The 26812-nt window shown below is 47.8% G+C and overlaps 1 protein-coding gene across 1 annotated transcript in view; it reads right to left on the bottom strand.

Moving 5' to 3' along the window:
* Window positions 1-26812, bottom strand: part of CLNK (cytokine dependent hematopoietic cell linker) — a 166329-nt gene that overhangs the window by 82748 nt on the left and 56769 nt on the right. Inside the window, exon 3 of the mRNA XM_058723091.1 lies at window positions 5693-5764. Within this exon, the coding sequence (XP_058579074.1) occupies window positions 5693-5764 (72 nt within the window). The remainder of the gene's footprint in view (window positions 1-5692; window positions 5765-26812) is intronic.

Raw genomic sequence — 26812 nt, 5'->3', positions numbered from 1 at the left:
AATAAAGATTTTTGATTTCTGAATTATGTTTCAATTTTAACCCTTCTTAATAAGGTAATGTGCTTAATAATTTTTACCCTTTAGAGGGCACTAAATTATACTCATCCTCCCTCCCCCCACCCCAAGTTGCTGCCAGTCAGAACGGGATCTGATTGGGTAGGCGGGTGCACTATTCCTTACTCATCCATGGGAACAAAGTTTGGATGGTGTGTTTTTCTGGTCCCATAGAGATGGGATTTGGTCCTGTCTCCAGGGTCAAGCTCCTGGCATGGAGTTTAATTCCTGGTCCACCCCTCGGGTGTGATGTGTATGGTCCCCTCTGGGTCTCCCCAGGCACCCAGTGCTGGAGCAGAATTGCGCATGAGATCCCCTGGGGAGGGGGTCAGGGTGATTTCACCTGCCAGTCCACTCCCTGTCCCAAACCTCCAAGATTAACCGGCTCGGTGACATTTCTCACCTTAAGCACTGCCTCTGACTTTCAGAGACGGCGGCAGACTAAAATTCTAATTTTTGGAAGACCGTTGATACGGGTTGCTAACCCGATTTTTAAGATAATCTAGAGAGAAATGAAAGTGACTCGAAAGTCTTAAAGTCATTGCCTTCTTCCCTCTGTGTGGCTGTCTGAGCTGCGCTGGTTGACTGTGCTCCTTACATAAATCATTTCACCAAATGTCTTGGCAACTCTCGTTGGACAAGAATCTGTATCCTGACGTTAGGGCCAATTACGGAATGTTAGTGCAAACGGGACCATGAACTGACCCTTTCATTTTGTCGCTGGGTTGACCCAAGCCCAGGTTAAGCCCCCGGGGGAGCTGGTGGTTGCACGTTTATAGCACAGCCCGTCTGCAGGCAGGGCTCGCCCTCCTTCCTCTCCAGCACTGGAGGGAGGTGCAGATTGGCGTCAGGGAGCTTTAGGAGCTGAGGTCTGGAAAGCAGTGTGCTCAGAGAGTGGGGAGCCCTCAGGGGCGAACTAGAAGGCCTGTGTGGTTCTGGAGGCATGTGGGGCTTGGTAGGCTGCCGGATAACGCTCCAAGATGCATCTCAGGGAGGCCATGCGGGGGCACATGGGATCTACTGGCAAGGGAAGGACTCGGGTATAACAGTCTCAGCAAGAGGCAAGGCCGACCTTGACAGTGGGTGTTCCCCTAGCTTCCCACGTGGCCACCAGAGCCCTCCTCTGCTCCGCTGGCACCCATTCGAAGTGGAATCAAGTCCACGCTCATATTTAACTAGTGAATGAATGGGCTCCTTCTCTGTTAAAGGAATCTTTGATTATTTGCACGAATCCTCCTCTTACCGATTTTACATTTACACACACACACAAGCCACATTTGCGGGTATGCAGCTCCCTGAGGGATCCTGGGGAAAACTCTGGAAGTGTGAACGTTCTCACCTCCCAGGACCCTTCGGGCTGGGGGAGCCCTGCCCCTCTCTACCTGCTCAGGGGCTCCCCCTTACCCCCACCCCCCCAGGACCGGTGAACCTCCCTGCCTCTGAACACCCCGGCATTTCTCTGCTCTCCCAACACAAGAGGAGAGTCGAAAGGCAGTATGGAGTTAGGCATTTCTTACTTAAATCTCATTGTTAAACCTTCCTGTGTTTTTTCCTTTCCTCAACTAGGTTTTAAGTGGTCTGGGGACAGAAAGCATGTGTTGTGAGTTGTGATCACTCTCATAGGAGCCATCCACATCCCTGACAAATACCGAGAAATGAAAACAACAACATCGGGGGTACGTCACAGAGGACCAGAGAGGCAGCGTGGGGTGACCTGGGTGTCCAGCTTAGCTCGGGTGGACGACTCCCGAGTCCCCGGCCTCCACCCTCCCCCCTGGCCTCCCCAACTTACTCTGTCTTCTCTCTGCTTCCCTCCTGCTTGCCTTCTGGTAGGCGTTCCTTCTGTCACCTATTTAAGTATCCAGCCTGTGCCAGGCACGGGGCATCGTACAAGCCAATGGCCTCCCGTGGGTCCCTCCTGCCCTTCTTCCTCCCGTCCTTTCAGCAGTGTTCACTGAGCATCTACTAAGGGGAGCTCCTCGTGGGCAAGCCCAGGAGGGGGATGCGGCACCACACCACGGTCCACACACCCTCTGTGAAAGCACTCGGGCCCTCTGTAACGCTCTCAGCCGGCCACATCTTGCAGAAAGATACTCCCCTTTCTGCACAGCGAGGCAGGCCAGAAGGAACAATATTCTTATGCGTCTGTCGGTGCCATGGACGCCCAGGGCAGCTGGGGGCAGGCAGGGGAGACCAGAGAGGTCAAGAGTAACAACAGCAGGGGCCTTTGCCCCATCTGTCTCCTGGGTGGAGGACTGCCTGGTGGGAGGCCCGCAGTGAGTTTCCCAGTGTGGGATCAGGGAAGATGACCGCTGGCTCTCCTGACCTCCGAGGAGTTACAGCCACCTGCACCTCGTCCTTGGGGAATTAACTATTCCAACTTTGTTGGTGGCCAAAGGGAACAAATGGATAGTGACCGAGGTGAGCGTGGGGAGGGTCTGAGCGTGGGGCGCGGGAGCCACAGTATCCACCGCAGTGCCGTGGTCAAGAATGAGGAAAGAGACTGGCGCTCGGAGCGTGAAGGCAAAGCTGGGGACCTCGTGGGCCAGCCCTTAGCCTCCCGGACCCTTGGTGCCCCCCAGGATCTGTCACTGCACGTGGCCCAGTGTCTCAGGGTCTGTAATAGAAGCGATTACGTTCTTCCCCCAACCACAGATTGAACATCTGAATGGCAGGGGCTGCGTCTTCCTCTCTGGCTTTCCCTGTCCCCAGCGCACTGACGTCTCCCACCTTCCTCCTACCCCTGTGCCCCTACCTTGCGTCTTCTTCCCTCCTTCCTGTTCCCCGGAGGCGGTGGGTAGGGGTAGGGTGAGTGCTGGGTGCAGAGGCTGCCTCTCCAGCTCCGAGGTTTTGCACCTATCAGTAACGATGCTAAAAGGGAGGCCGTCAAACGTGAGTGGGCACCGGAGTCACCGGGAGGAATGTTTAAACACAGGTGCCTGGGCTCCAACAGCTGAGTGTCTGATTCAGTGGGCCAGGGCCTGAGACTCTGCATTTCTACGAAGCTCCCAGGTGGTGTGGCTAAGAGGCTGTGTCAAGGATGTGGACATTCTTCTCGGAAGCGTAATGCTCACGCCCCTTCTTTGCAGCAGAGAGTTTGGCGTGAGCAGACTGGAGACTCATGGGAACAGAAACCGCAATCCACACGTACATGCCCACAAAGCAGAAAGTCGTGATCGCCGAAAACTCAGAAATGGCACTTGATTTGAGGTTAGACCCTGAATCGCAATCCAGCTGGTCCCAGTTACGAGGTCTGTGACTGACTGAAACGGTAACCTCTCGCAGACTCTCTTTTCTCATCTATAAAATGGGAATAATAATAGCTACTTCAGAGCATTATTGTGAGGAGTAGATGCCAAATTCCTTCTGCGGTGGCTGGTACATGTCCGGCATTTAACTATGGATTTGAGTTTGGACCCGATTGGAAAACACGTGTCAGTAGGTTTCTGTTTTCTACACATGTGGGGACACGACGCAGAACAGAAGTGGAGATTGGAGGTTCAGCCTGATGAATTCCATGGCGTGTTCTAGGACACATTCATATCATCAGTGTAGACAGGCCGTGGGTGGTGGATATGGATGCGATCCTGTGTTCTTCTTGGATCGATTTTGGCTCGGGTCACGACCACACGGTTTATGGGTTCACGTGGGGCTCTGCGCTCCCAGCGTGGAGCCTGCTTGGGATTCTCTCACTCTGCCCCTTCCCTTGCTTGCACGGAATCTCTCTCTTGAAACCAATAAAAAACATTTACAAAAAGGGAGACTAATAAGACTGTGAATATGGGGATCCAGGCAGACGCTACCTGTTAAACACTTAAAATAGTGCCTTGCCCACGGTGAGCACTCATTCAGTGAGTGTTTGCCCTTGTAATTTATTGAGAACCTGCTATGTTCCAGGCAGGCTACACAGGAACTACTTTAATAGAGGGGTCAGTGGGGGGACCAGGCAACTCGCTCATTCGGTTTCAGATTCCATTTCTGAAATCTATGAGGCGCTGAGATGGAAATGGGCTTGTGAGCGTGAGGTCGCTGGGTGAGTCAGCAGGTCAGGTGACCTTGAAACCCAGTGCCCTCCGGCCGCTTCTGTGCCCCAGCAGCCTGCCCCCAGCACCTTCCTTCCCGCCGCATGCAAATGCTGGTAATGGTAATTTGTCCGAAGAATGAATTAATCAGTGCGATAGTTATTAAAGTAAGATAGTAGACCCAAATATGTAGTTTTCAGACATTTTGATTTTATATATCTCAAATACTAATTTATATGCATATAATACTTTCATTATACAATATGCAGTGGTACAGAGATTTGTATGCATATGGGATTTTTTTTTTTTTAAATTTGGGTTTATAAATGGTTTGGAACAGGTTGCAGAAACATTGTCTGTTGCTCTTTTTAATATATCTTGAGCATGCTATGACACATCCTGAAATAATTTGCTGCGGAAAAAAGCCCTGCTCTCTCTCTCTCTCTCTCTTTTTTTCAAATGTAGCTGTAAATATTACTTTGATGCACGTAATTGCTGCAACCGTCTCCATTTGAAGGAAGTCTTCTAACCCTTCCATCTCCCATCTCCTGCTATTGTCAAGAAATAAGAAAAACTGACTTCAAATGCATTATTCAAATGTATTTAATGTAAACATTGAAGAAGTCTGAGAACAGCCACAAATTTTGCTTTGCTTCATGTGGTTTTGACAATGTTTCAGATATGCTGTTTTACAGGCATCCATTTACTCTTTTTAGGGAGAACAGTTCCTCAAGTCAATCTGACGACGCTAAGAAGGTCCCCGTGCCGGGCACATAGTAGAGACCGGATGAGTGTTGGGCGGTTGACCCAACACTCGGTTGCACCCGAGTGCAAGCGCATTGGGGTGCAAGGAGTGTGGTATACCTCGCTGAGACCCTCGCGTGACTCTGGGCAGAGACACTGCTCTGGCAGGGCTTGGGCAAGGGAGCCCTGGGGGGGACCGGCAGCGCCTCTGGGCATCAGGGTATTGTCCAGGGTCTGGCTCCTGGTCAATGGCGGAGGTGGATTGGGCATCAGGATGGGAATCTTGCCATTTCAACAAGCGAGCCCCTATGCTGAGCCTTCAGACGTGGCGATGAGCCCCTTGGAGGTGGGGCTTTGTCTCTCTTCTCTGCATATTCCCTAGCCTGTGCAAGTCCCAGTGCCACAACTGCTCAGTAAATGTTTGCTCAGCTGAAGGACAAAGAGAAGCGTCCATGTGGGCACATGGCTTCCTCGATCCTCCTTGCGGTGGTCTCTTGGCCCGATTCATCAAAGATTCATCATTAGATTGTTCGCCAGCCGAGAATGGAAACTTCCCTCTTGGTGGCTATCTCTCAGGCTGTGTAGAGACCTGGTGGGTGGTGCCAACAGCCCTGGTGAGATGCCTCAGGGCTTCTCAACCTTTACCTGCATCTCACACCAGCTGGCAATTCAACCCACATGAATTTGTTTTCCTTTGGGACCTCGGTCTCCATGTGACCGCTGACCTCTAAGATACCACTGGCAGCAATAACATTCTATCACATTAACATTGTGTGTGTGTGTGTGTGTGTGTGTGTGTGTGTGTTGGTTAGCTTGTTGCCACAGAATCAAACTTTTCACTCCTCCATTAATAAACAAGTAAACATTCTGACCTATTTTTTGGCAGACCGAAGTCCTGGAATTTCAAATGACTGGAAGCTTCTTTTGTTGTCCTTCTCTTGCCCCTGGGATGAAAGCAAATAGATGGCAGTCAGGAAATAGCAAGAGGTGAGGGGAAAAAATTAATTAAGTGCATTCATTCATGGAAACAGCCACCCAGTCAGATTTAAGTAATGAACATCTCACACGCGACTCCAAATCTCTCTTTGCATTTCCGTTGGGGTTAAAAAAAATCTGCGTTTAAAGTAATGTAATTACTTAAAAATGTGTATATATTTTTAGTGTAAGAGCTTTATTTCACAAGGAGTGGGAGTGGGGGGGCTGCGGAAGAAGTGTCCCAGTCAGGATGAAAACGTGTGCTTCTCCCCCACGTCAGCAGGCTCAGTGTGGCCCCCTCCTCAAGCTGTGTGAGTCTCGTGACATTGCTCTGTGAAAGGAAGAGAATCACACCTTCGTCACGTGGTGGAGGGGAGGCAAGGACAAACAAGGACAGCACCCGGGGTGGGGGGGCCCAGGAACGTTCTAGATGCCTCCTTCGCGAGTTGAATTTGACCCCCAGCTAGCAGACAGAACAGCATCCAGTGAAGGCAGGCGGATTACTTAGCAAGAGCAATTCAGATTCGAGTAATATTTATTGAAATTCTGTATGATTTAGATACTTTGCCGTGGAGTCTTCTGTGAAAAAAATTATTTTAAATTGAGTTGATTTGGTCAAATTCAGGAAGGCATTCGCTATCATAAACCATCACTGTGATGCATCCTTTCTTTATTTAATTAGCCGTGCTTAATATCCTTGCATTTCTTTTGCAGGTATTTTGTGAGCTTTAGCAGGTGTTTCCTGGTGAGTTTCCTCTGCTAATGCTCCTCTTCTGAGCTCCGCTGACCCCCTCGTCCTGGTTCCCCCCACGTGGGGCACACTTCCTTCTCCTCGGTCCTTGGACTTTCTCTACTCCTAATCCCCTTTCTCTTCCAGATGCTGGTTATTGCCTGCCTTCTCCTCCTGCTTCTGAGCTCCGTGTAGGCGCCCGCCCCCCAGGGGAACCTTCCCTGACCTCTGAGACAGGCTCCTTCACCGACTTGTCCCAGTTGTAATTTTCCTTTTGTCTTAACTTGTAGCTGTGTTCGTGTCCCATAAGCCAGCTCATGCACCGTGCCCCCCCCACCCCCACCCCCCCCCCCCGGCCCCAGGGTAGAGATGCACGGGGTGGGGAGTGGGGGGAGGGGGGAAGGGGGGCTGTGGTCAGCACCTGACCCTCGGAGGCCCCTCGGGGACGTGTGTGTGTGGGAGTGAAGGACTCTGGGAGATGCTTCCCGGTGCCTGGAGACCTTCCATCTAGGATTTTGTGTGCAGCCTACCGGCTGCGAAGTGATAAATAAAAAATTTAATGAGTTGTTTGCATGTAGTTCGTCACGGGGTACATCCCCACAAAGCAAGGTGATGGTGTTAGTTCCGTATTTCACATTTTACTTTTTTTTTCATTATTTCGTGATCGCAAAAATGAATTATTGTGTTATTTGATCTATTTCATCGCTTTCTATTTCTCTGGGGGAAGCTTGATTCATGTCTGCATCGGTACTCTGACTTCTAAGCTCTAGACACGGGCATCTATTTTCCGGACCTTCCTGTGAGGTTATCCTCCAGCAGACTTTCCCCCGTGAGCAGCCTCTTTGCTCACATAGTTTGCAAACCAGCAGCCTGGGCACTAAACTTGAGTCTTCTCTTTCTTGCCCCCATCATGCCACCTCCATGCTTTGGTTCCAGATCCCGAGTCGATCCCCTGATGCTTGCTAGGCTGCCTCTTCTTCCTCACCCTGAGGGGCTCTATTCTGTCTTCGGTTCTTTATATGTATTTTTCATGCTTATTTATTTTTGAGAGAGAGAGAGAGAGAGAGAGAGAGAGAGAACAAGCAGGAGGGGCAGAGAGAGAGGGAGACACAGAATCCGAAGCAAGCTCCAGGCTCTGAGCTGTCAGCATAGAGCCTGAGGACTCAAACCCACAGACTGAGAGGTCATGACCTGGGCCGAAGTTGGATACTTAACCCACTGAGCCACCCAGACACCCCATGTCTGTCTGTTTCTTTTTCTTTCTTTCTTTCTTCTTTCTTTCTTTCTTTCTTTCTTCCTTTCTTTCTTCCCTGTTCTTTCTTTCTTTCTTTCTTTCTTTCTTTCTTTCTTTCTTTCTTTCTTCCCTTCCTCCTTTCCTCCCTCTTTCTTCTTTCTTTCTTTCTCTTTCTTTCTTTCTTCCCTTTTCTTTCTTTCTTTCTTTCTTTCTTTCTTTCTTTCTCCCCTGTTCTTTCTTTTTCTTTCTTTCTTTCTTTCTTTCTTTCTTTCTTCCCTTTTTCTTTTTCTTTCTTTCTTTCTTTCTTTCTTTCTTCTCTCTTCTTTCTTTCTCTTTCTTTCTTTCTTCCTCTTTCTTTCTTTCTCTCTTCCTCTTTCTTTCTTTCTTTCTTTCTTTCTTTCTTTCTTCCCTTCCTCCTTTCCTCCCTCTTTCTTCTTTCTTTCTTTCTTTCTCTTTCTTTCTTTCTTCCTCTTTCTTTCTTTCTTTCTTTCTTCCCTGTTCTTTCTTTCTTTCTTTCTCTTTCTTTCTTTCTTTCTTTCTTTCTTTCTTTCTTTCTTTCTTCCCTTTTTCTTTTTCTTTCTTTCTTTCTTTCTTTCTCTCTTCCTTTTTCTTTCTTTCTTTCTTTCTTTCTTTCTCTCTTCCTTTTTCTTTCTTTCTTTCTTTCTTTCTTTCTCTCTTCTCTCTTCTTTCTTTTTCTTTCTTTCTTTCTTTCTTTCTTTCTTTCTTTCTTTCTTTCTTTCTTTCTTCTCTCCTTATCTCTGGTCTGGCCCCTAGTATCAACCCCTTAACTGCCTTCTTGGCCTCTCAGGCTCCAATCCCCCTACTGTAAAGCAGCGGGGGTGAGCTTTCTCATTAACAGATTATTATCAACTCACCTCCCTGCTTGAAAATCTTTACCGCTTCGCCACAAAATCCACACTCATCCCCACGAGAGCCAAGATCCCTGCCCCAAAGCCTTCCCTCCCTCCCTCCCGCCCTGTCCCCCTGTCAGGGCCCCACACTGCCCTCTCTCCAGCTGTACTTTTGCAAGCCCCCACATCACTGATTAGATTGTTTTGGGTGGGGGAGCCTCCTCTCTATCTGGCAAAAATAATTTCCATTCTTCAGGGTCTAGTTCGAATGCTCGTTTCCCCTGAGTTCTGTGCTGCTTCCTTTTTAGTGCTTTTGACATATCTCTGTTTTACCATTCGTTCATTTGTTCACGAATCCGTTGATTCATTAGCTCCGCAAACAGGTATCAGATCTATTCCGTACCAGGCTGTATGCTAGGCAGTGGGATGCAGTTGTTAAAGAAGATGGATGGAGTCTGCCTCGTGAATCTTGCCGTTGTTGGGGAGACAGGCCAGAAACAAGTAAACAAGCAACCTTATTTTATCATGGGGCCTTGTATCTGCCTGTTCGTGGGTTCGTGTTCCCCTGGCGTAGGGGCTTGACGGTGGAGGCATATCCTGGGAATCTTTTCTCTCCTAGCACACTGGGTAACTGGCCTCAGGAATGTGCGTAAGATACCAAGAGATGCATCAGTAAAGAATAGACAAACGACCTGCCCATCTGGGCTCATCCACAGCAGTGAGCTGTGCTCTTAGTGTGCAGAATCCTGTGGGTCCCTCTGCTGCCAGGGAAATTCTGACCTGTCCCTGCAGTGAGAAGGAGGCCCTTGGTTTCATTATATCATGTCAGAGCATTTCTGTGCTCCTGCAGCCCATGTGACATTTGCCTAAATGGCTTCCACTAGTCCAATATTAAGAGCATGGGAAAGATTCTGGGAATTTCCTCCACCTCTTGCGAGAGGCACCTTAAGAATCCAACATCCTGAAAGCTACCATTACTTTTCCAGATAATTTGCTTTCATCTTTTTAAGTTTAAGAAGAGAGTTGAAGGGCTCCTGGATGGCTCAGTCAGTTGAGCGTCTCTTGCTTTTAGCTCAGGTCGTGATCCCAGGGTCTTTGGCTCGAGCCCCTCATCAGACTCTGTGCTGAGTGTGGAGCCTGCTTAAGATTCTCTCTCTCTCTCTCTCTCTCTCTCTCTCTCTCTCTTTCTCTCTCTTTTTCTTTGCTCCTCTCCCCCCCCCGAAATAAAAAAAAGAGAGTTGAACTTAAAGTCTTTTTCTATTTTCTATTTATAGCAACCCTTGGCAGTGAATGGCAGGCATCCTTCTCAGCTCCAAGTACAGATGAGGAAACAGGGACCCCGAGAGAGCAGAAAGGGTCTGGTTAGAGTGACCAAGTCGGTTGGTGGCCAAGCCAGCGCTAGAGGTCAGGTCTCTCTGATCCCCTGCCAGGTCCATGCCAAATGCACAGCAGGGGAAGCCAGAACCAGCGATTGCCAGAAGCCCAGGGCCAGGCGCCTCTGAAGACAACTGAGGAATGGAGACAGAATGAGTGGGGGCAGGTGTTCCACTGCCCACAGTGCATTAAGGGCAATGTTAACAAAGTTGGCAAGTAAAGAGCCATTCACCTGGATAAGAAGTAGTTAAAGCCTATTTCTTTTTCAACTGCAAGCAAAGAGCAGAGGTTAGAAAATGGAGAGGTTCCCTCCCTGTTCCCTGCTCCCTCCCTAGTTGAATTTTGTTCCCGAACCTCCGGGAAAACTAAAATGCCCAGCCCCACAGGTTTCCTCCCTACCCGGTTTCTCTGGTTTAAATCATTCTTTAGGGTTCCAGTTTTTAGAGACATGTGTTTTTAAGTGCACACCGTTGAGAGAATCATAAAGCCTCAGTCTGCCATAGAAAATGTTATTAAGAATGTTAATCACCATAGGTCAAGATTACTTGCTTTGCATTCAGTTGAGATCTGACCTTGCAAGGTTCAGCATCCCCAAGTTGGCCATTGCATCTGTGAGCCTGGGGAGGATAGTTCTGTTCACGACCATAGTGGAAGTAGGTATGCATCATTTTACAAGGCCTCAAACATTTGGGACCAGCTGTCCTTCCTGTGGGCCACTCAGCCTGTCCCACCCACGTCGTGACATGCGTCACATCAGCATTTTTAAACTGCTGCTCTATTGCTTGTCATTGATCCTAGTCAAGTGCCCACCAGGGAAGCACAGTTAATTCACTGCACAGGCACATCCTGCAAAAGTGAGAAGTGCCGCTGGCTCGTGGGGAAACTGAGGCACAGACAGCCAGTGGACGAGCCAATTAATTGTTCTTCCAAACGTCTCACATCCTGCCAAAAAAAAAAGAGTAAGAGCACATCACCCCACAGGACCCAGCCTCTCTTCTTGAATATTCTCCTAGCACTTGAGGCTCAACGCTTTCCAGCTGTCTCTGATTTCCTTCTCCTCTTCTGTACCTCCCTCCTGCACGATCAGTTGACAAAACCCATCTGGTCCCCCTTCACATGTTTTCGTGCTCGCTCCTTTTTAAATATACCCTCAGAATCTGCCTTCTCCAGATTCCCATTGCTTTCTGGGTAGACCTAACCCACTTGATGGTTTAGAACTGGTAGACCAGTTCTCTGGTGGAATCAATATCCACCTGCTACAGTGGGTTGAAGGGTGTCTACCAAGAGGTATGTATATCTGGCACGTGTGGATTTGACTTAGGTTGGAAAAAAGTTCTTTGAAAATGTAATTATGCTAAGGATCTTGAGAGATGAGACCCTCCGGGATTAGGGTGGGCCCTAAATCCAACGATGGGCCTTTTTGAGAAGAGAGGAGAAGAGAATATGTTAGGATGCTGTGTGAAGACCCATGGGTCTTCACATGGCAGAGTGAAGGCAGAGTCGGGCATGATGTGGCCACAAGTTAGGGAACTCCTGAAGCCACCTGGAGGTGGAGGAGGTGAGGAAGGATCTCCTCTAGAGTCTTCAGAGGGAGCACAGGCCTGCTGACGCCTTGGTTTTAGACTTCTGGGCTCTAGAACTGTGGGAGAATACATCCATGTGGTTTTAAGCCACGCGTTCATGGTAATTTGTGATGGCATCCCCGGGAAACTAACACAAGCACATCTAACCTGTCCCAAGGAACGGGAAATAAATTGGAACCAAATCCAAATCAAGGCAAAACACTCGGTGCTGTGATAAAAACAAATGAACAAACACAACAATGACTAAACATATGTTCTAGAAGGAAAAACATGGACCAAACTGGTTTAATCTTGCAGTGAGGAGGTAGCTTCCCCAAAGTGGTGAGTGAGGATGAATGGGTATTTGCCAGACCGATGACACGGTGAGCTAGGAGGTGGCAAGGGAGGTGGGGGCAACTTATTTTGAGAGCTAAACACCTGCTTCGAGTTTTCCTGGTCGTTCCCCTCAAATTTCTCATCTTTTCCTTCCTGTACTCCCAGCTGTACCCAATATGGCAAGTATATTCTGACCGGCAGAGAAAGAGCAATTCCATTTATTCTGTGGTGAAACTACAGTTCTTCTTCTTTAAATGTTTATTTATTTTTGAGAGACAGCGACAGAGAGAGAGAGAGAGAGAGAGAGAGAGAGAGAGAACAAGCAGGGGAGGGGCAGAGAGAGAGACACACACAGAATCCGAAGCAGGCTCCAGGCTCCGAGCTGTCAGCACAGGGCCTGACATGGGGCTCAAACCCACGAACCATGAGATCACGACCTGGGCCGAAGTTGGACACTTAACCGACTGAGCCACCCGGGTGCCCCAGTGAAACTACACTTCTGTTCATGAACTGTCAGATCAAGTTCAGTTTTTGCAGAAGGCTCTCATTCTATGCACCCACGGTGAACTTGCAGGCTTCTAAGAAATCACACAAATTGCTCTTAAGCCATAATTGTCCTTCAATGACTTGTGCAGCTGGATTGTTGACTCCAAGATCACGAATGGTAATAATGAATACCCTAGAATTATAAGGATAATAATGACAGCTCAAAACTTATGTAAGATTTACTGGCTATCATTTGTCATTTCACACATCCTCACAACATCCTGTGAGAATGTTCTTACTCTGTTGGCTTTCTTCAACTCGTGTTCAACTCATGCTGTATCTCCTCAGAAATTGATGCATGTCGGGTTCCTGAGGAGATAGACTAAAACGTAATCATGTAGGCATTGAGCTCTTGGGATCAGTCCCCAGTGAAGGAAAGAAACAGAATAACATTGGCCGAAGGAGGTGGTAGGCTGTACTCTGAGGCTGGCCTCGTGGACCTTCACCACTGTCCTGAGCTGTGGTGGGAGGTCGGGGCTTTTGTGCCCCTGGGTGGATAGTCAGTGGATGCGGGTTGTCTCGGGTAAGGCAAATTCAACCAAAGAAATTCCCAAAGAAGGTTGAGGGGGGACCTAGGAATAAACTCACAAAGTCTAGTACAAAATTACACTGGCTTCTGACTTTTTAGTAAGTCTGAGGCCTCAGACTCAAAATGGGCCTTGGCTATATTTCTCAGTAGGAGAGAGGAGAAATTTACAGGAAGGATAGGGACAAAGCAGAATGATTCTGAGGCCAGTTGTCCCCAGGGAAGGAGACTATCAGGTCAGAGAGGCACTAATCTCCACAGAAGTAATGTGGGGTGGACACAGAGTCAAGAGCACACACCTGTACTTGATCAGGCTTTGAATCTTGTTCTGCTAACCAACTAAGTCATAATTTATCTCATCATCCCCATTCTACGCACAAGGAAGGGCAGAGGTATAGTACCTCCCTCACGTATGGACTGCATGTGAGTGGTCATTTTCCTCATCTAGGACCTGATTCTTACTCAGAATGACTAAAGAATACAGTTTAGTATATACAGGAAGGACAGTTGACAATTAAAATATTTCACCAAAGACAAAATATTTCACCAAAGACAAAAAAAAAAAATATATCCAAAGTTGCTTGATTAGAGAGATGCAAATCTATGGTCCTGGAATTAATTGTTACCTCATTTGTTTGACCACGGGTTGTTTCTTTTTTTGATTTTCTGATTTTTTTTTTTTTTTGAGAACAACCAGCCTGTGATTATTCATAATAGCTGAGGATACCAACATAGAGTGGTATCTTCAGGAGATTGAGAAGCATCAGCTAGAAAAACTCTAGAAACTACTGTTGTTGGGGACTTTACACAGAGTAAAATTAAGCTATTCAATCATTTTGGTCTTTTTCCCGGCCATTTGTTTTGGGTGCTTGGGTGCACTGGGTGGTCATCCGTTAGGATCGGATCCAATCTAAATGCAGCGACTGCTTCCTTGGCTGCGAGTTAATTGCCCAATATTTTTCCAGGTAAATAGAATATTGGATTCCCACATGTCGTTTTGCTAGCAGGAAATTCAACTCCATCACTTAATCCAATACCTCATAGGCATTAGAGATTATGTCATTGGACTTAACTCTAGAATTTTCTTCCTGTGTCTGGGGAATGGCTTTGAATGCTTCAGTGAGGTTCTGCAGTGTATATAGTGTAAGAACATGTCATGTCTGTCTGTGTGATATGATCTCCTTGGCCAAGTCAATTTCTGCCACTCTGCCTCCAGCTCTAAGATGTTTGTTCCTCATGAGAATTTTGAAAATATTGACCAACCATAACCTACTGCTTTCCCTATATCAACATCAAGTTGACTCTGGAGACTTGGAGTAGTCCTGTATAAATAGCACTGTCGTTTTGTTCTCAGCCTCTGAGAGATGAACGCCATACAATGGCCTGGGTCTTCAACAACAGGAGAAGTCAATCTAGAAAGGGTAGCTGTTTTATAGAGTCTCCTAGGATTCTAGTTTGAGTCCAGCCCAACCAACACGACCTCATACTCATCTGCATAGTCCTTTAAGAGCCATGACCTTCACCGTGCTATGCGTCACCCTTACTTTGTACCAGCACCACCGTGAACTTTAATTTGTGTGTCCGTGAGATTTCCTTCTCTTGTATACAATCCATGAGGCTGTCTACTCTCTGAGAAAGTCTGTAGGATTTTTTTTTCTTCCTTATAAATCCACAGGATCGTTTTCTCTCCTAAAGAATTGATCAATTCTTCTAAAAAATGTGCCATACTTTTTTTTTTTTTTATCTATTAGTTATCTATGACTGTGTAGCAATACGATCACAAACTTAGCAGGTCAATCAACACATGCTTATTATCTCACAGTTTTAGTGGATCAGAAATAGGTATGGCCTTGCTGGGTTCTTTGTTTTAGGGTCTTTTTTTGAGGCCTCAATCAAGGGGTCGGCCAGGTTTGGAAAGCTCAGTGGCTCAATTGATAGCTGGCAGGAGTCAATTTCTTGCGGCCTGTTGAACCGAGGGCCTCAGTTCCTTGGTGTCTGTTGGCTGGAGGCTGACCTCAGTTCCTTGCCAAGTGGGCCTCCCTAACATGCCACTTGCTTCATCAAAGCATGCCAACCAAGAGGACAAGTGGAAGTCACAATCTGCGGTAACATAGCCACAGAAATGACCACCCATTTCCTACTGTTTCCAAACAGCCACGGGCCTTGCTCCCACTCCAGGGGTGGGACTTATACAGCGAGGGAGGTGAGTACCAGGAGACAGACAACTGGGGGGGGGGGCATTGTAGTGTCTGTCTGCCACACGTAACGCCCGTTCAAGGTGGAAGCGTGAGTGAGATGACGCTTTAGTAACATCGAGAAGAGTTTTTGCAAACCTACAGACCAGATCAGCCCGAATCTTTCTGCAGCCTGTTTTATCACTTTCTGTGACCTCTGCAAATGTCAGGCCAATTTCTGGAAGTTTTTCAGCGAATTACAGGAAGCTCCAGCCGAGACCAGAACGAACTGGTTCTCCAACTCTTTTGCGCACGAGAGGCCATTGCAATGGCTTTTGCAGCAGGATGCGGTACTTCTGAGTCCCTTAAAGTAGTCCCCACATCAGTTGTCACAAAGAACTTTTCCAAGTGATTGATGCCCATTTTGTTTCTTCCGCTTGGGCCCTAAGCTGTGTGGGTAGGGTGGGTAGGGTGTGGGTAGGGTAGGCCCTGAGCTGTGAGGGTAGGGTGGGTAGCTGCCGTTCACTTGGCAGATTCCTGTGCACGGTTCCTTCTAAACCTGGGAAATGTCTCCCTGGGCGTCTAGAAGTCCTATATCTTGGGGACTTGATGTGCCAGAGACTAGGTGCTGGATATCATTTATGTGCTTCACTGCTGAACCCAGTGTACAGCTTTTTTGCTACACATTTTTTTTTTTCTTTAAAGTTTGAACTTGAACATATTTACGTAGGACCTATACTCTCGGGCTCATGAAGCCCACCATTCATCCCGGATATCTTACACTTTTGTATACACTGACTGGCCCCTAAAGATTTGAGCTGGGGACCCTTTCCAGAGGAATTTGAGAGGACAGTCCGTTCAATAATGAGTTGACTACAAAGAAATGTTTTAATTGCTATCCCTCATCTAGTCACAGCTTAATAATGCTTAATTTGATGTGTCACCTTGGCTAGACTATGATGCTCAGTGGTCTGGTCAAACACCAGCCTAGATGCTGTTAAGAAGGTATTTCTTAGATGCGATAAAACATTTAAATCAGTGGACTCTGAGTGAGGCAGACGACTCCTCATAATGTGGGTGGGCCTCACCCCATCAGCTGAGGCCTCAAAACCCGAGATGGAGGTTTCCGGAAGAAGAAGGAATTCTGCCTCAAGACTTCAACGTGGAAACCCTGCCTGAGTGTCCAGCCTCTGTCCTGCAGGATTTGGATTCACCGATTGCAATACAACTCTTCTATGAGTCTCCAGGCTGCTGGCCTGCCCTGTAGATTTTGGACTTGCCACCTCCCACAATCGTGTGGGCCAAGTTCTCAGAATACATCTCTCTCTGCGGGCAGGCATGCATGTATTCTTTTGGTTCTATTCCCTGGATAACCCTATTATACTTCTCAAGCACAGAGTCGGGAACTGCCTTGAAACAGAGAGGGAAGGAAGGAAACGTAATTAACAGGTAGTAAGCACCTGCCATGTGCCAGGTATCATACTGGGTGATCTAATTTAATCCTCACAACAGACCTTCAAATCAGATGAGGGCAACTCATGTTGTTCTCATCTCACAGATGACAAAATGAAGGCTCGGGGCTCCAGTCAACCAGGCTCCAGAGTTGGACAGATCTCGGTGTAAAACCTGTCCCTTCACAGAACGGACTCTGCATGTAATGGACTCCACTGTATGCCACAGCGAGTGTCTGATGAATGAGGGAAAGAGGAAGGATCCCCGTAGGGTGCAGCAAGGCTCCCAGCTGGTTTCTGGGGAGGAGACCCAGGGGGCGGGGCCCTGGGAGAAGATCCCGTCAGGATGGTGTGGCCCCTGCTGTGGGAAGTTCTCTCTCCCTTGGTGCCCGAGTCATACTGGACTTTGAGCTGCCAACGAAGACACAACAGGAGCCCTTGTCTATGGGACGTGGGCCTGATCACCCATCCGAATTGGCGCAGTGAACCCACGCCTAGAGACCCCATAGGAAGTCACCTTTGTTGGAAGGCACACACTGCTGACGAGGCCTGACTTCAGCCCTGCTCAGAGCCAGGAATACAGCAAGGTACTCCCTGAGTCTCTGCACACCAGGAGATCACAATCCAAGGGCTCTGGGGGCTGTTCCTGCCTTGCCTGACACCACATGTATAGCAGAAAGAGAGGGGAGTGGCCTGCATATAGGACAGACTCATGTTCTGAAGCAGCTTCAGTTTTTTCTTTTTTTAATGCTTATTTTTGAGAGAGAGACAGAGCACGAGTCGGGGAGGGGCAGAGAGAGAGGGAGACACAGAATCCGAAGCAGGCTCCAGGCCCTGAGCTGTCAGCACAGAGCAGGACGCGGGGTTCGAACTCATGAACCCTGAGATCGTGAGCTGAGGCGAAGTTGGAATCGTAACCAAATGAGCCACCCGGGCGCCCCTTCCTATCTTTGTTTACTCCTAATTTGAAAGGCTACACAGTTCCAAGACCATCTACCTGGCTCTGACCTGCTTTTCCTTTTTGTTCACAGCTTTGACTGCTGCATGTTGAATTTACACCTCGCCAGGAGGTAGCCCTTTTCTGAACCTTCTTCAGGCTCCTGGGATCCACTCGGGAGGCACTCCGCACTCGGGTTCCCCTGACTCAGAGAGAGGCTCTGGGTTCTCTATTGACATGGATCCAGGATTGCCCCCTTCATGGTCATCACTGGCGTGAACATCTCCCACCAAAACTCTGACTTCCTGTCATCCCCTCACACAGAATGGCAGCAGAGGAAATATTTGTGCACGAGAAGACCCCTAGATGGAGGAAGGACTCTCTTGAGGGAATCACTAATTCTTGTTTACTAAGGCAGAAAAAGGAAGCAGAATATTCCAGAAGAGACCGGCTCTGCCTATGGGTTGCAGATGCAGAGTGGAGGGTGGGGTCTGCATTTAGCATCTTCCTTTTCCAGAGTTTTAGCCTCAATGATTCCACTGAGCATGAGGGTCAGTGGAAAGATAGATATCCTCTCCTCAAAACTGTTAAGCTTACAGATGAGGAAACGTGGCCCCAGAGAAGTGGTATGACCTGTCCGAGTTAACCAGACGCTGGTGGAGAAGGTTCCAGCACAGCTCCTGGCTCACCCTGTGGTACCGAAGATCTTTTTCATTTGGCCTTGGCTTCCCCAGTGCTTGTCTTCTAATTAGACCTCTTTGTGTGCCTTGTAAATAATTTCTCCTCATTTTCTTTTTAATCTTCTTGAGGCGAGAAAGACAAAGAAAGATAATCTAATTTAGCTCATAAGAAAGTAATCCAGAATCCTTTATGTCCACTTTTCAAGAAACCCCACAAAACCTTTTTCCCATTTTGCCTTTTTGTTTGTTTGTTTAAATTTTGATTCGGCAAAAGGAAACAAATGAACCAAGAAAAATAGGAGTCTTACAAATCATCTTTTCAAATGCTTTCTCTCTCTTTTTTTTTTTTTTGTCTTGACTGTCAGGGGACTGAGCTTCTAACAGACCATCAGGGTATGTAATGAGCAAATACAATAACAACAGTGAATTACCCTTTTTGTACAGCCAACTATGTGTTCATAATGGAATTTAATTTATAGATGGGCATGCCTGAAAGATTCTGGATGTGGATAGAAAACGACATGTGAAAAGCAATATGTGTATTTTTAAAAAATGTCTCAAAACAAATGCTCGGTTTGTGCCTGGTCAGTACACACCCAATGAAAAGTCAAGAGTAAAAGGGGACATAACTGACCTTCTGGGTCTGCAGGGGTGCCAGGGAGGGGTCTCCTGCTAACAGGGCAGCGGGGCTTCTACAGAATGAGACCCCTCAGGACAATGTCCTCTTCCTCCATCTCCTGGCCTAACCAACATGTTCTGACTCCAGAAGGTCTGAAGAAAGGAAGGGAAATCAAGACAGGGGAGTGAGGAAAGAAGGGAAAGGAGAAGATTCTAGAAGATGCCAGCTCTTGGGCTCATCTCCACCCTCCCTTCTGTGAGAACCTGTAGCGCCCTTCACAGCAATGATTTTACTCTGTCACACCTCTGCGGGGTCCTGAACACAGTGATGCCAAATATGTTTCCGAGGATTTCTCTGACCGCTGGGTGGAGAGCAGGGGTGATGAGGGAGCAACGGGCAAGCTGAGGGCAAGCTAACACCCACCGTCCCCCCAGATGGGAGGTGTGTGACATCCCTCAGGCTCTCCCGGCTGCCCAAGAACAAAGGAAAGGGAAAAACTAATGATTAGCTGATAGAAATCACAGTCGTGCAGGACACGAGTCTCCATCGGTTTGCATCTGTCTTAGTAAGGATTTACAAGAAAAAAAAAAGGCCGTCTCGAGAAACCTCTGGACTCAATTCCCCGGAGCCCTCACACCACCCTCCCCTCCATAGGATAGAAAATCTTATATAACCAGTAATTCCTCACAGCCCTAGTGCAGCTCTTTCTGCCCACGGGTCCTGTCCCCTGTGCCTTAATAAAACCACCTTTTTTGCACCAAAGGTATTTCAAGAATTATTTCCCGGCCGTTGGCTCCGAACTGCAACACTTCAACCCACATCAGAGGGTAGATTACGCAGAAGCAAGGAGACTTCTGGGGAAGCTATTGCCAGTAACCCGGACAGCAACTGATACTGGCTGAGATCTGGGGCCATGGGGACTACAGGGCAGTGGGGGACCAGGGAGGTGTCATTACCCTCGGAGCAACAGCCGAGACTCTGTGGCATTCTCCCCTATCACCTCTCCCCACCCCATCCACAGAGTTACTCTCTCCTTAATGCTGGTTCCCCTGGAAACCATTCAAAAAGGAAGCTTTCCCAGCATTTCATGTTTTTCCCTATTCCATTTTGCGTTGCCGTTCTAACTACTTGGCTTCATCTTTGATGGCCTGGTGGAGATACTCTGCCCCTCTGCTCTGGAGCACGGAGCAAGTTGTGTGTAGGATTCCAGGGGAAGCGGGGTGGGGGGCACTCTCAGCGATAACCCCCACGCTGGCTGGAAAATGAGAGGGAGAGGCTAGTGGCTCTCCCTCAGTCTCCGCCTGGCGGTGTGCTTGCTTTCTCCAGACCTTAATTTCTCCAGCTATAAAGATGTCAAGAATGAAGGAGTCCTTCGATATTAGGCCCACGTGGGGAGGGAGGAGGTGAGGGGGGCTACCGGGGACCCTCGGTGATGTGCGAGGGCACATTCACGCTGCACACTGGAGCTGACGGTTAACCGTGGCAGGAATCCGAGAGCCAGTTGTTAAATGACTTGTGAAAAACTAAATTATATAAAGCCGCAATGGAATAAATCATGGTAAAAACAAAGGTAACACTCGGGCCACATCTCTTCCTAATTCTGCTACCTTTGCTGTCGCCTATGGTTTGATGGTCTTTACGTCTATTGTATCCGTGTGGGGGAAACAGGTACATTCTTCCCACCTCTGCGTCTGGCGACATCACGTCGGTTTTGACTTTGGCCTCCGTGGGAGCATTTGCACCACTGACCTTGGCACGCGCTACAAGTCGGGGTTTGTTCACTGCTTTGCTGATAGACGCACTAAAGAAAGTGATGGGGGGATGTCAGTAAAGCAGATTTAATGTAAAAGCGGGTCATGTCTGTAGCTGTAACATTGTAAACGGCACCGAAACGGAGGAGTTGTTTTCCCGGTATTCAAAAACGGTTTTCCCATCCAGCCAGGAAGTCGCTCACAGCACTGACAAAACAAATGAAGTTCTGGCAGACTTCGTGGTTTCCCTTCGGTTTTCCTCATGCATGTAAAGGAAAATTGCAGTTAATACGGACGTGAGAACTGTACTCATTTGCCAACCGCAACCAGAAGTTGCTTAGGGATGTAAGAGTTCAACCAACATCAGTGAAATCATTCTGTAAGAATCAATAGGCTGTATGGAAATTTACAATAAGGAGTACCGTGTATTTCATTAGTGTTTAAAATTTTTTTTAATGTTTTTATTTTTGAGAGACAGAGAGTGAGCAGGGGAGGGGCAGAGAGAGAGAGAGAGAGAGGGAGGCACAGAATCTGAAACAGGCTCCAGGCTCTGAGCTGTCAGCACGGAGCATGACGTGGGGCTCGAATCCATGAACCCTGAGATCACGACCTGAGCCGAAGTCGGACCCGCAACCGACTGAGCCGCCCAGGTGCCCCTTTCATTAGTATTCACCCATTGTATACCATACATCCTGTGTACCAGTAAAATGTGCAGCAAACTGTGCTTTTATATGCACTCCCCTCCCATCCCAGGCTCGGGAGCTGTTTGTTAAACGTTTACTGAAGTTTACCAGACGATAACTGTTTACGGTGTCCTATGACAGAATGAGCCCAGCCTCGGTGCCAGGAATAGCTAGTGTCTCGCACACCTCTGATTAGACCCTGGATTTCCGGCCAGGGGCAATGATTAGACTGCTCTAAGCCACATACTTCTTATGTCTAAAGTGGCAACAATAATAATGTCTCCGTAGATGTGATGTGAGGCTGGGTGCCCAGTAAAGAGTTAATTCTATTCTTCTCTCAAGTATAGGAGCACAGAAAGAACAAAAATCCCCTAGAAAGGTGCTGCCTTCCTCCCCTCCCTGTCCCCTCCTGGCCCCTCCCCAATATGCTAATGACTTCACGGCTGGTTTTCCTGCTCTCCATCACCTCTGGCCTCTGTGGTTTATAGCTGGAGGAGCTGTGAGCCCAGGGCGGTTCCAAGTTCAAATATCCTTTTCTCTCTCCCCTCCGGGAAAAGAATCTTTGTCAACAAAACTGATGCCAGACAAAGAGAAGAACAGACCCCCAACCCCCTCCTGAACTACAACGTGATGAGTAATGATACAATGTGATGCTGAGGTGTGGGTTTCTCATCAATATCACTGCAAACTGCCGGAAGACAGAGGGTGATCCTCGTTGGAAATTACTTTCCTACTCCTTTTCTGTGCCAGACGCTTAGTAGGTACCCAAACTCTCCAGTAAGTTAAACTAATTAGATAATAGTTAACGTTTGCTCAGAGCGTCAAAGATAAAGCCTTAAGTGATTTATGAGCCAAGACGACTGTCTGAAACATAAGGCTTGATCTCCCGGTAACCTCTGTCTTCCCCTTACCGTATAGCCAGGAAAAAGAACGGGAGAGAAAAAAGGACTTTCTTACTCCTCGGGCCGGTTCCCTTTGTGGTCTGAACGCTTCACATCTCTTCCACTCTGTGTGCAACCCAGGAGAGAAAGAACAGGTTCTGTTTTTGGTTTTGTTTGTTTTTGTTTGTATTCCTGGGCCGTGAGGACACCGTGAGGAGGGAGAAAGTGTGAGGGGAGTACGATCCTCGGGTTAGAATCACTGGCCTTTCAGTTGTGAAGGAAAAAGCAAATGAGCAGACAGAAAAGAATCAAGATTCTGAAGACGTTTTCTTAAATACTTACACGCGGATTTACCATATGACCTTGCGATTCCACACTTAGGGATCTACCCCAGAGAAGTGAAGACAGAGCCACAGAAAGACTTGCCCAGGAGTGATTCTACAAGTGTTACCCCTAACAGTCCATGAACGGAAAACAAGCTTGATGTCCACTGACTGGTGGATGGATAGACGGCATGCGGTATATTCATGCAATGGGATTTATTCATTGCAATGAATTGCAAATTTATTCATGCAATGGGATATATTTAGCAATCAAAAGGAAGGAGCTATTACAGATGTCACAACTTGGGCAAACTTTAAAAACATGGCCGTGTGCAAGAAGCAGGCACAGGAGACCCCATAGTATATGATCTATTGATGTATCGACAAGCCCAGAAGAAACGACTCTAGATAGAGAAGATTAGTGGTTGCCTGGGGCAGAGGGTGGGAGCTGGGCTCTGGGAAGAGCAGTAAAAGAGGATGAGAGATGTAACTGAGGTGACGGAAATGTTCTATAACTGATGCATGGTGATAGTTAGCAACTTGCTAAATTTACGATAAAAGAAAATTGAATTGTATATTTGAAATGAGTGAATTACACAACACGTAATGTATGGCTAGAAAAGTTTATTTAAGAGAGGGTTCAGGAGGGGCGCCCGGGTGGCTCTGTCGGTTGAGCGTCCGACTCTTAATTTCAGCTCAGGTCTTGATTTCACGGTTCGTGGGTTCAAGCCCCACACTGGCAGTGTAGAGCCTGCTTCGGATTCTCTCTCTCTCTCTGCCTCTCCCATGCGCTCTTTCTCTCAAAATAAATAAATAAACTTAAAAAGAAGAGGGTTCAGGAGAAAATCACCTATCGGCAGTGTGCCTCAGCTTTGATCAGTCATCAGTGAAGGTCCCAGGCTGCATCCTCGCCCACAGAAAAGTGACAGTGAGTCTCTGTGCTCTGTGCAGCCACTCACCTGGGCTGAGCCTCCAGGAGGAAGGGATTAGTCCTCCTGGGGCTGTCCCTGCAGGTGGCCGGGCACCCACGGACTAAGCCCTGCAATTCATTCTAACAACACCCAGCTCTCCCTGAAGGTAATTGCCGGAGCCTTTTTGCGCTAAATTAGAATCAAGCACGCTAATCACCTGTTAGGAAAATTCAACTCACTCTGGTTTTGGGAACTTTGTGTTTTTAACTGGCCAGACTCCTGAGCTGCTGCCCGCAAACGGGGGATAGACATTAGTAGGAGACAGATGGAGTCTTCTAGACTGTGTTTGGGTAATAACAATATGGTCAATACCTGGTTGGAAATAAAATTAAATGTTATGAGCTGCCATCCTTCTCAGAGCACCTTGGCCGCTCTGCATGTGACAATGACCTCACTAATTGCTTAGAATTAGCTTTACTTCTGTAGGAAACAGAGGCCAGAACGCATGCGTGTGTGTGTGTGTGTGTGTGTGTGTGTGTGTGTAGGGGGAGCTTGGGGTGTGGAATGTGACCAGAACAGAAAAGAAAGGAAAGGAAATAAAAATGAAAGGACAGAGGATGAATAGGTTGGAATAGATTTCTACGCGGCGCCTGGGTGGCTCAATTGGTTAAGCGTCCGACGTTGGCTCAGGTCGTGATCTCGTGGTCCGTGGGTTTGAGCCCTGCCTGGGGCTCTGTGCTGACAGCTCAGAGCCTGAAGCCTACTTCGGATTCTGTGTCTCCCTCTCTCGCTCTGCCCCTCCCCTACTCATGCTCTCTCTCTCTCTCTCTCTCAAAAATAAATAAACATTAAAAAAAATTTTTAAAAAAGGTATACATTTCTATGACCCTCAAAAAACAGACATGGAAACACAAACAGATAAAAACGTGTTTAATGCAGCCATGTGTGGTGTGTGCTTCACATCGTCTCAGGGAATCCTCTCAGACTACTGGTGTATTTAGGCCCATTTTGTAGATAAGGAAACTGAGGCCAAGGGGGCCGAAATGCCCTGCCCCGTAAGTGGGAACTGACAATCAAGCTTAATCTTGCTTGGGTCAAAGCCCAGGATTCTTTCTATGACACCCTGTCCTCATAGTCGTAGAAGAAGGAGCCTAAACCACTAGCCCAATTTTCTTGTTATGGGAGAAGGTGAGAGATCTGTAGCCCGGATACTCCTTCCCCTTGGTCTTCACGCCCAAGTGGGAGATTCCACGTATCGGGGTACAGGAAGAGAACTGGGCATGCTCCCATCGTAGCTCACACGACCTCATGTGAAAAGAGAGCCTTGAAGACCAGAAACACAGAGCCGGGTGGCCTAGCCCTGCAGCCAGGCAATAGCCAGAGGTACCTCTGTTCCCGAGAGGCACCCCTTTATTAGGAGTCTGTGCCTTTTAGGGGGTAGGGGGCGATCGCTTGCTCCTTTTCAGTGAGTTTTTGGTACCCAGCTTGTCTATGTTAACACCGCTCATCAAGTCTCCTCACTCAGGCGCTGACTTAACTGTCAAAGAATTGTCATTGGTTATATGTGGAGCTACTGGGCTGGGCCCTCTCTGACTTTGATGTTTGTCCCTTTTCATTTTCCCATAAAGGCACCATCTGTTCTACCCCTGGCGTATAGCAAATCAAACCTACGGAATTTCTCCTGGTCCCCCACCCCCCTCTCCCCCACTTCCTCAGTGAGTAACTCATCTGCTTTTCAAAACCGAGATCCTCATCGACCTCCCTGAGTGTGTTTTGTCTGCCTGGCCTGTTAGATGGCCCGTTGCCTGGCTCTCTTGGTGCTCTCCTCTGACTTCTCTTACAGTGCTCACCATATTGCCCCGTAACCCCCGGCTGGCTTGCCTGTCTGTCCCTTGAGACAGGGTAGAAACATCGCACAGAGGTCAGAACGGGAGCGACACATCTCCAGACGGGGAGACGCTGAGGACAGGGGCCTGTCTGGTTCGGCTGCTCATTCCTAGCCCCAAGCACAGTCCCTGGGAGAGAGATAATTGATATTTATGAACCATTTGTGGAATAAGGAATGGACGGATAAGTCCATAACTAAAAAGGAGAAAGCTGAGGGCCGTTGGGGCCTTTCCAGTTTAGGGTCCGTGGAGCTGAGGGCATAATCTTTTCGAGGGCGAATTGCTATCAGAAACGTGCCTGAAGCGAGCCACGCCAGGTTGGGACCCACAAGTGTCAGCCACTGGAATGTCTAGCCCTTGAATTCATTCTGTCCTCGGATTCCATAAGCCAACGTCAGATCCACGGTTATTATTCTGTCCTCTCCGGGAAGATATTAAGAACAAAGCGTCAAGAGAAAGGTGATGCATGTCTTAAAAAGCAAAGGACAGCTCACTTTCCAGGTGGGGCCTGGGGCCCGTGGCTTCTCCATGAGCTCCTTTTGTGTGCAGCCCCCAAATTTCCCAACGGCGGCCCATGGTCCCGTGACTAGACTCTGGGGCTCCACAGGCAAAGGGATGAACAATTGTAAGGGTAATTGAACACTTCACAGGTTTTCACAGCGGATCAGCACTGAGCCATTTATCCCAGGTGTTTCTGTGAGTGAGATGCTGAGAAAATGCACACTGTTAAATGGTTCTCAAATCACTCTTTCGTCTGGCAAAACAGGACTTGGTGTTTGCTGTCTAGATCATAAAAGCAAGTGGTTTAGGAACAATAGCTACTTAGAGGCTAGACAAAAAAAGAAAAAAAGTTTTTGGCTTGGAAATTTGAGTCCTTGCACATTAGGCATTGAAAGATTTCAAAGAGTAGAAAATACTTAAATGCCTGTGGGCTCTACCCCTTTATGTGGAAAATGCCGTATAGACTGTTAAGGGGGTAGAGTCGGCCTGGAACCCAGGCTGCTAATAGGTATTATTTCCTCTTTACAGTTGGGGAAGTTGAAGCTCGTGGTCACGCAGCTTAAAAGGAAGTGATGCTGGAAAGCAAACCCGATTTCAAGCCCCGCGTCTTCTCCAGGCATGTATGCTATTTTGTTCGTTCTAGGGTTCCTCTCGTCCTCCTTGGGGAGCTCACAATTCGCTAGATGTGACTGGTCACAACAGCTCATGGCTAAGTGTAACAGGCAGGAGGGCGAAGGCTCCATGAAGAGGGTCTTTGTATCACCCTTGGTCAAAATGCTGTGGGGCAGAAAAGGACCTTCACACCATAGCAAAGATGTCTCCACCGCTGGCTCTTTATTGAGGAAGAGCATGACTTTGGTATCAAACCCCCTCGTCGTGGTTTGGTGGAGGGAGCCTCAGGACATAAAAAATCCCTACCATGAAATTCATCTATTTTAAGCGTACCATTCAATGGTGTTTATTCTGGAAGTTTCACCTTGGCAGCGCTGTTAAAACGTGATCTAAAAGATACATACTATATAAAGATATATAGATTATTGAACAGATATATAGCATAGGCA

The sequence above is a fragment of the Neofelis nebulosa genome, chromosome 3 (genome assembly GCF_028018385.1).
Source record: "Neofelis nebulosa isolate mNeoNeb1 chromosome 3, mNeoNeb1.pri, whole genome shotgun sequence".
NCBI classification, from domain to species: Eukaryota; Metazoa; Chordata; class Mammalia; order Carnivora; family Felidae; genus Neofelis; species Neofelis nebulosa.
This window is presented reverse-complemented; position numbering and strand designations above follow the sequence as displayed.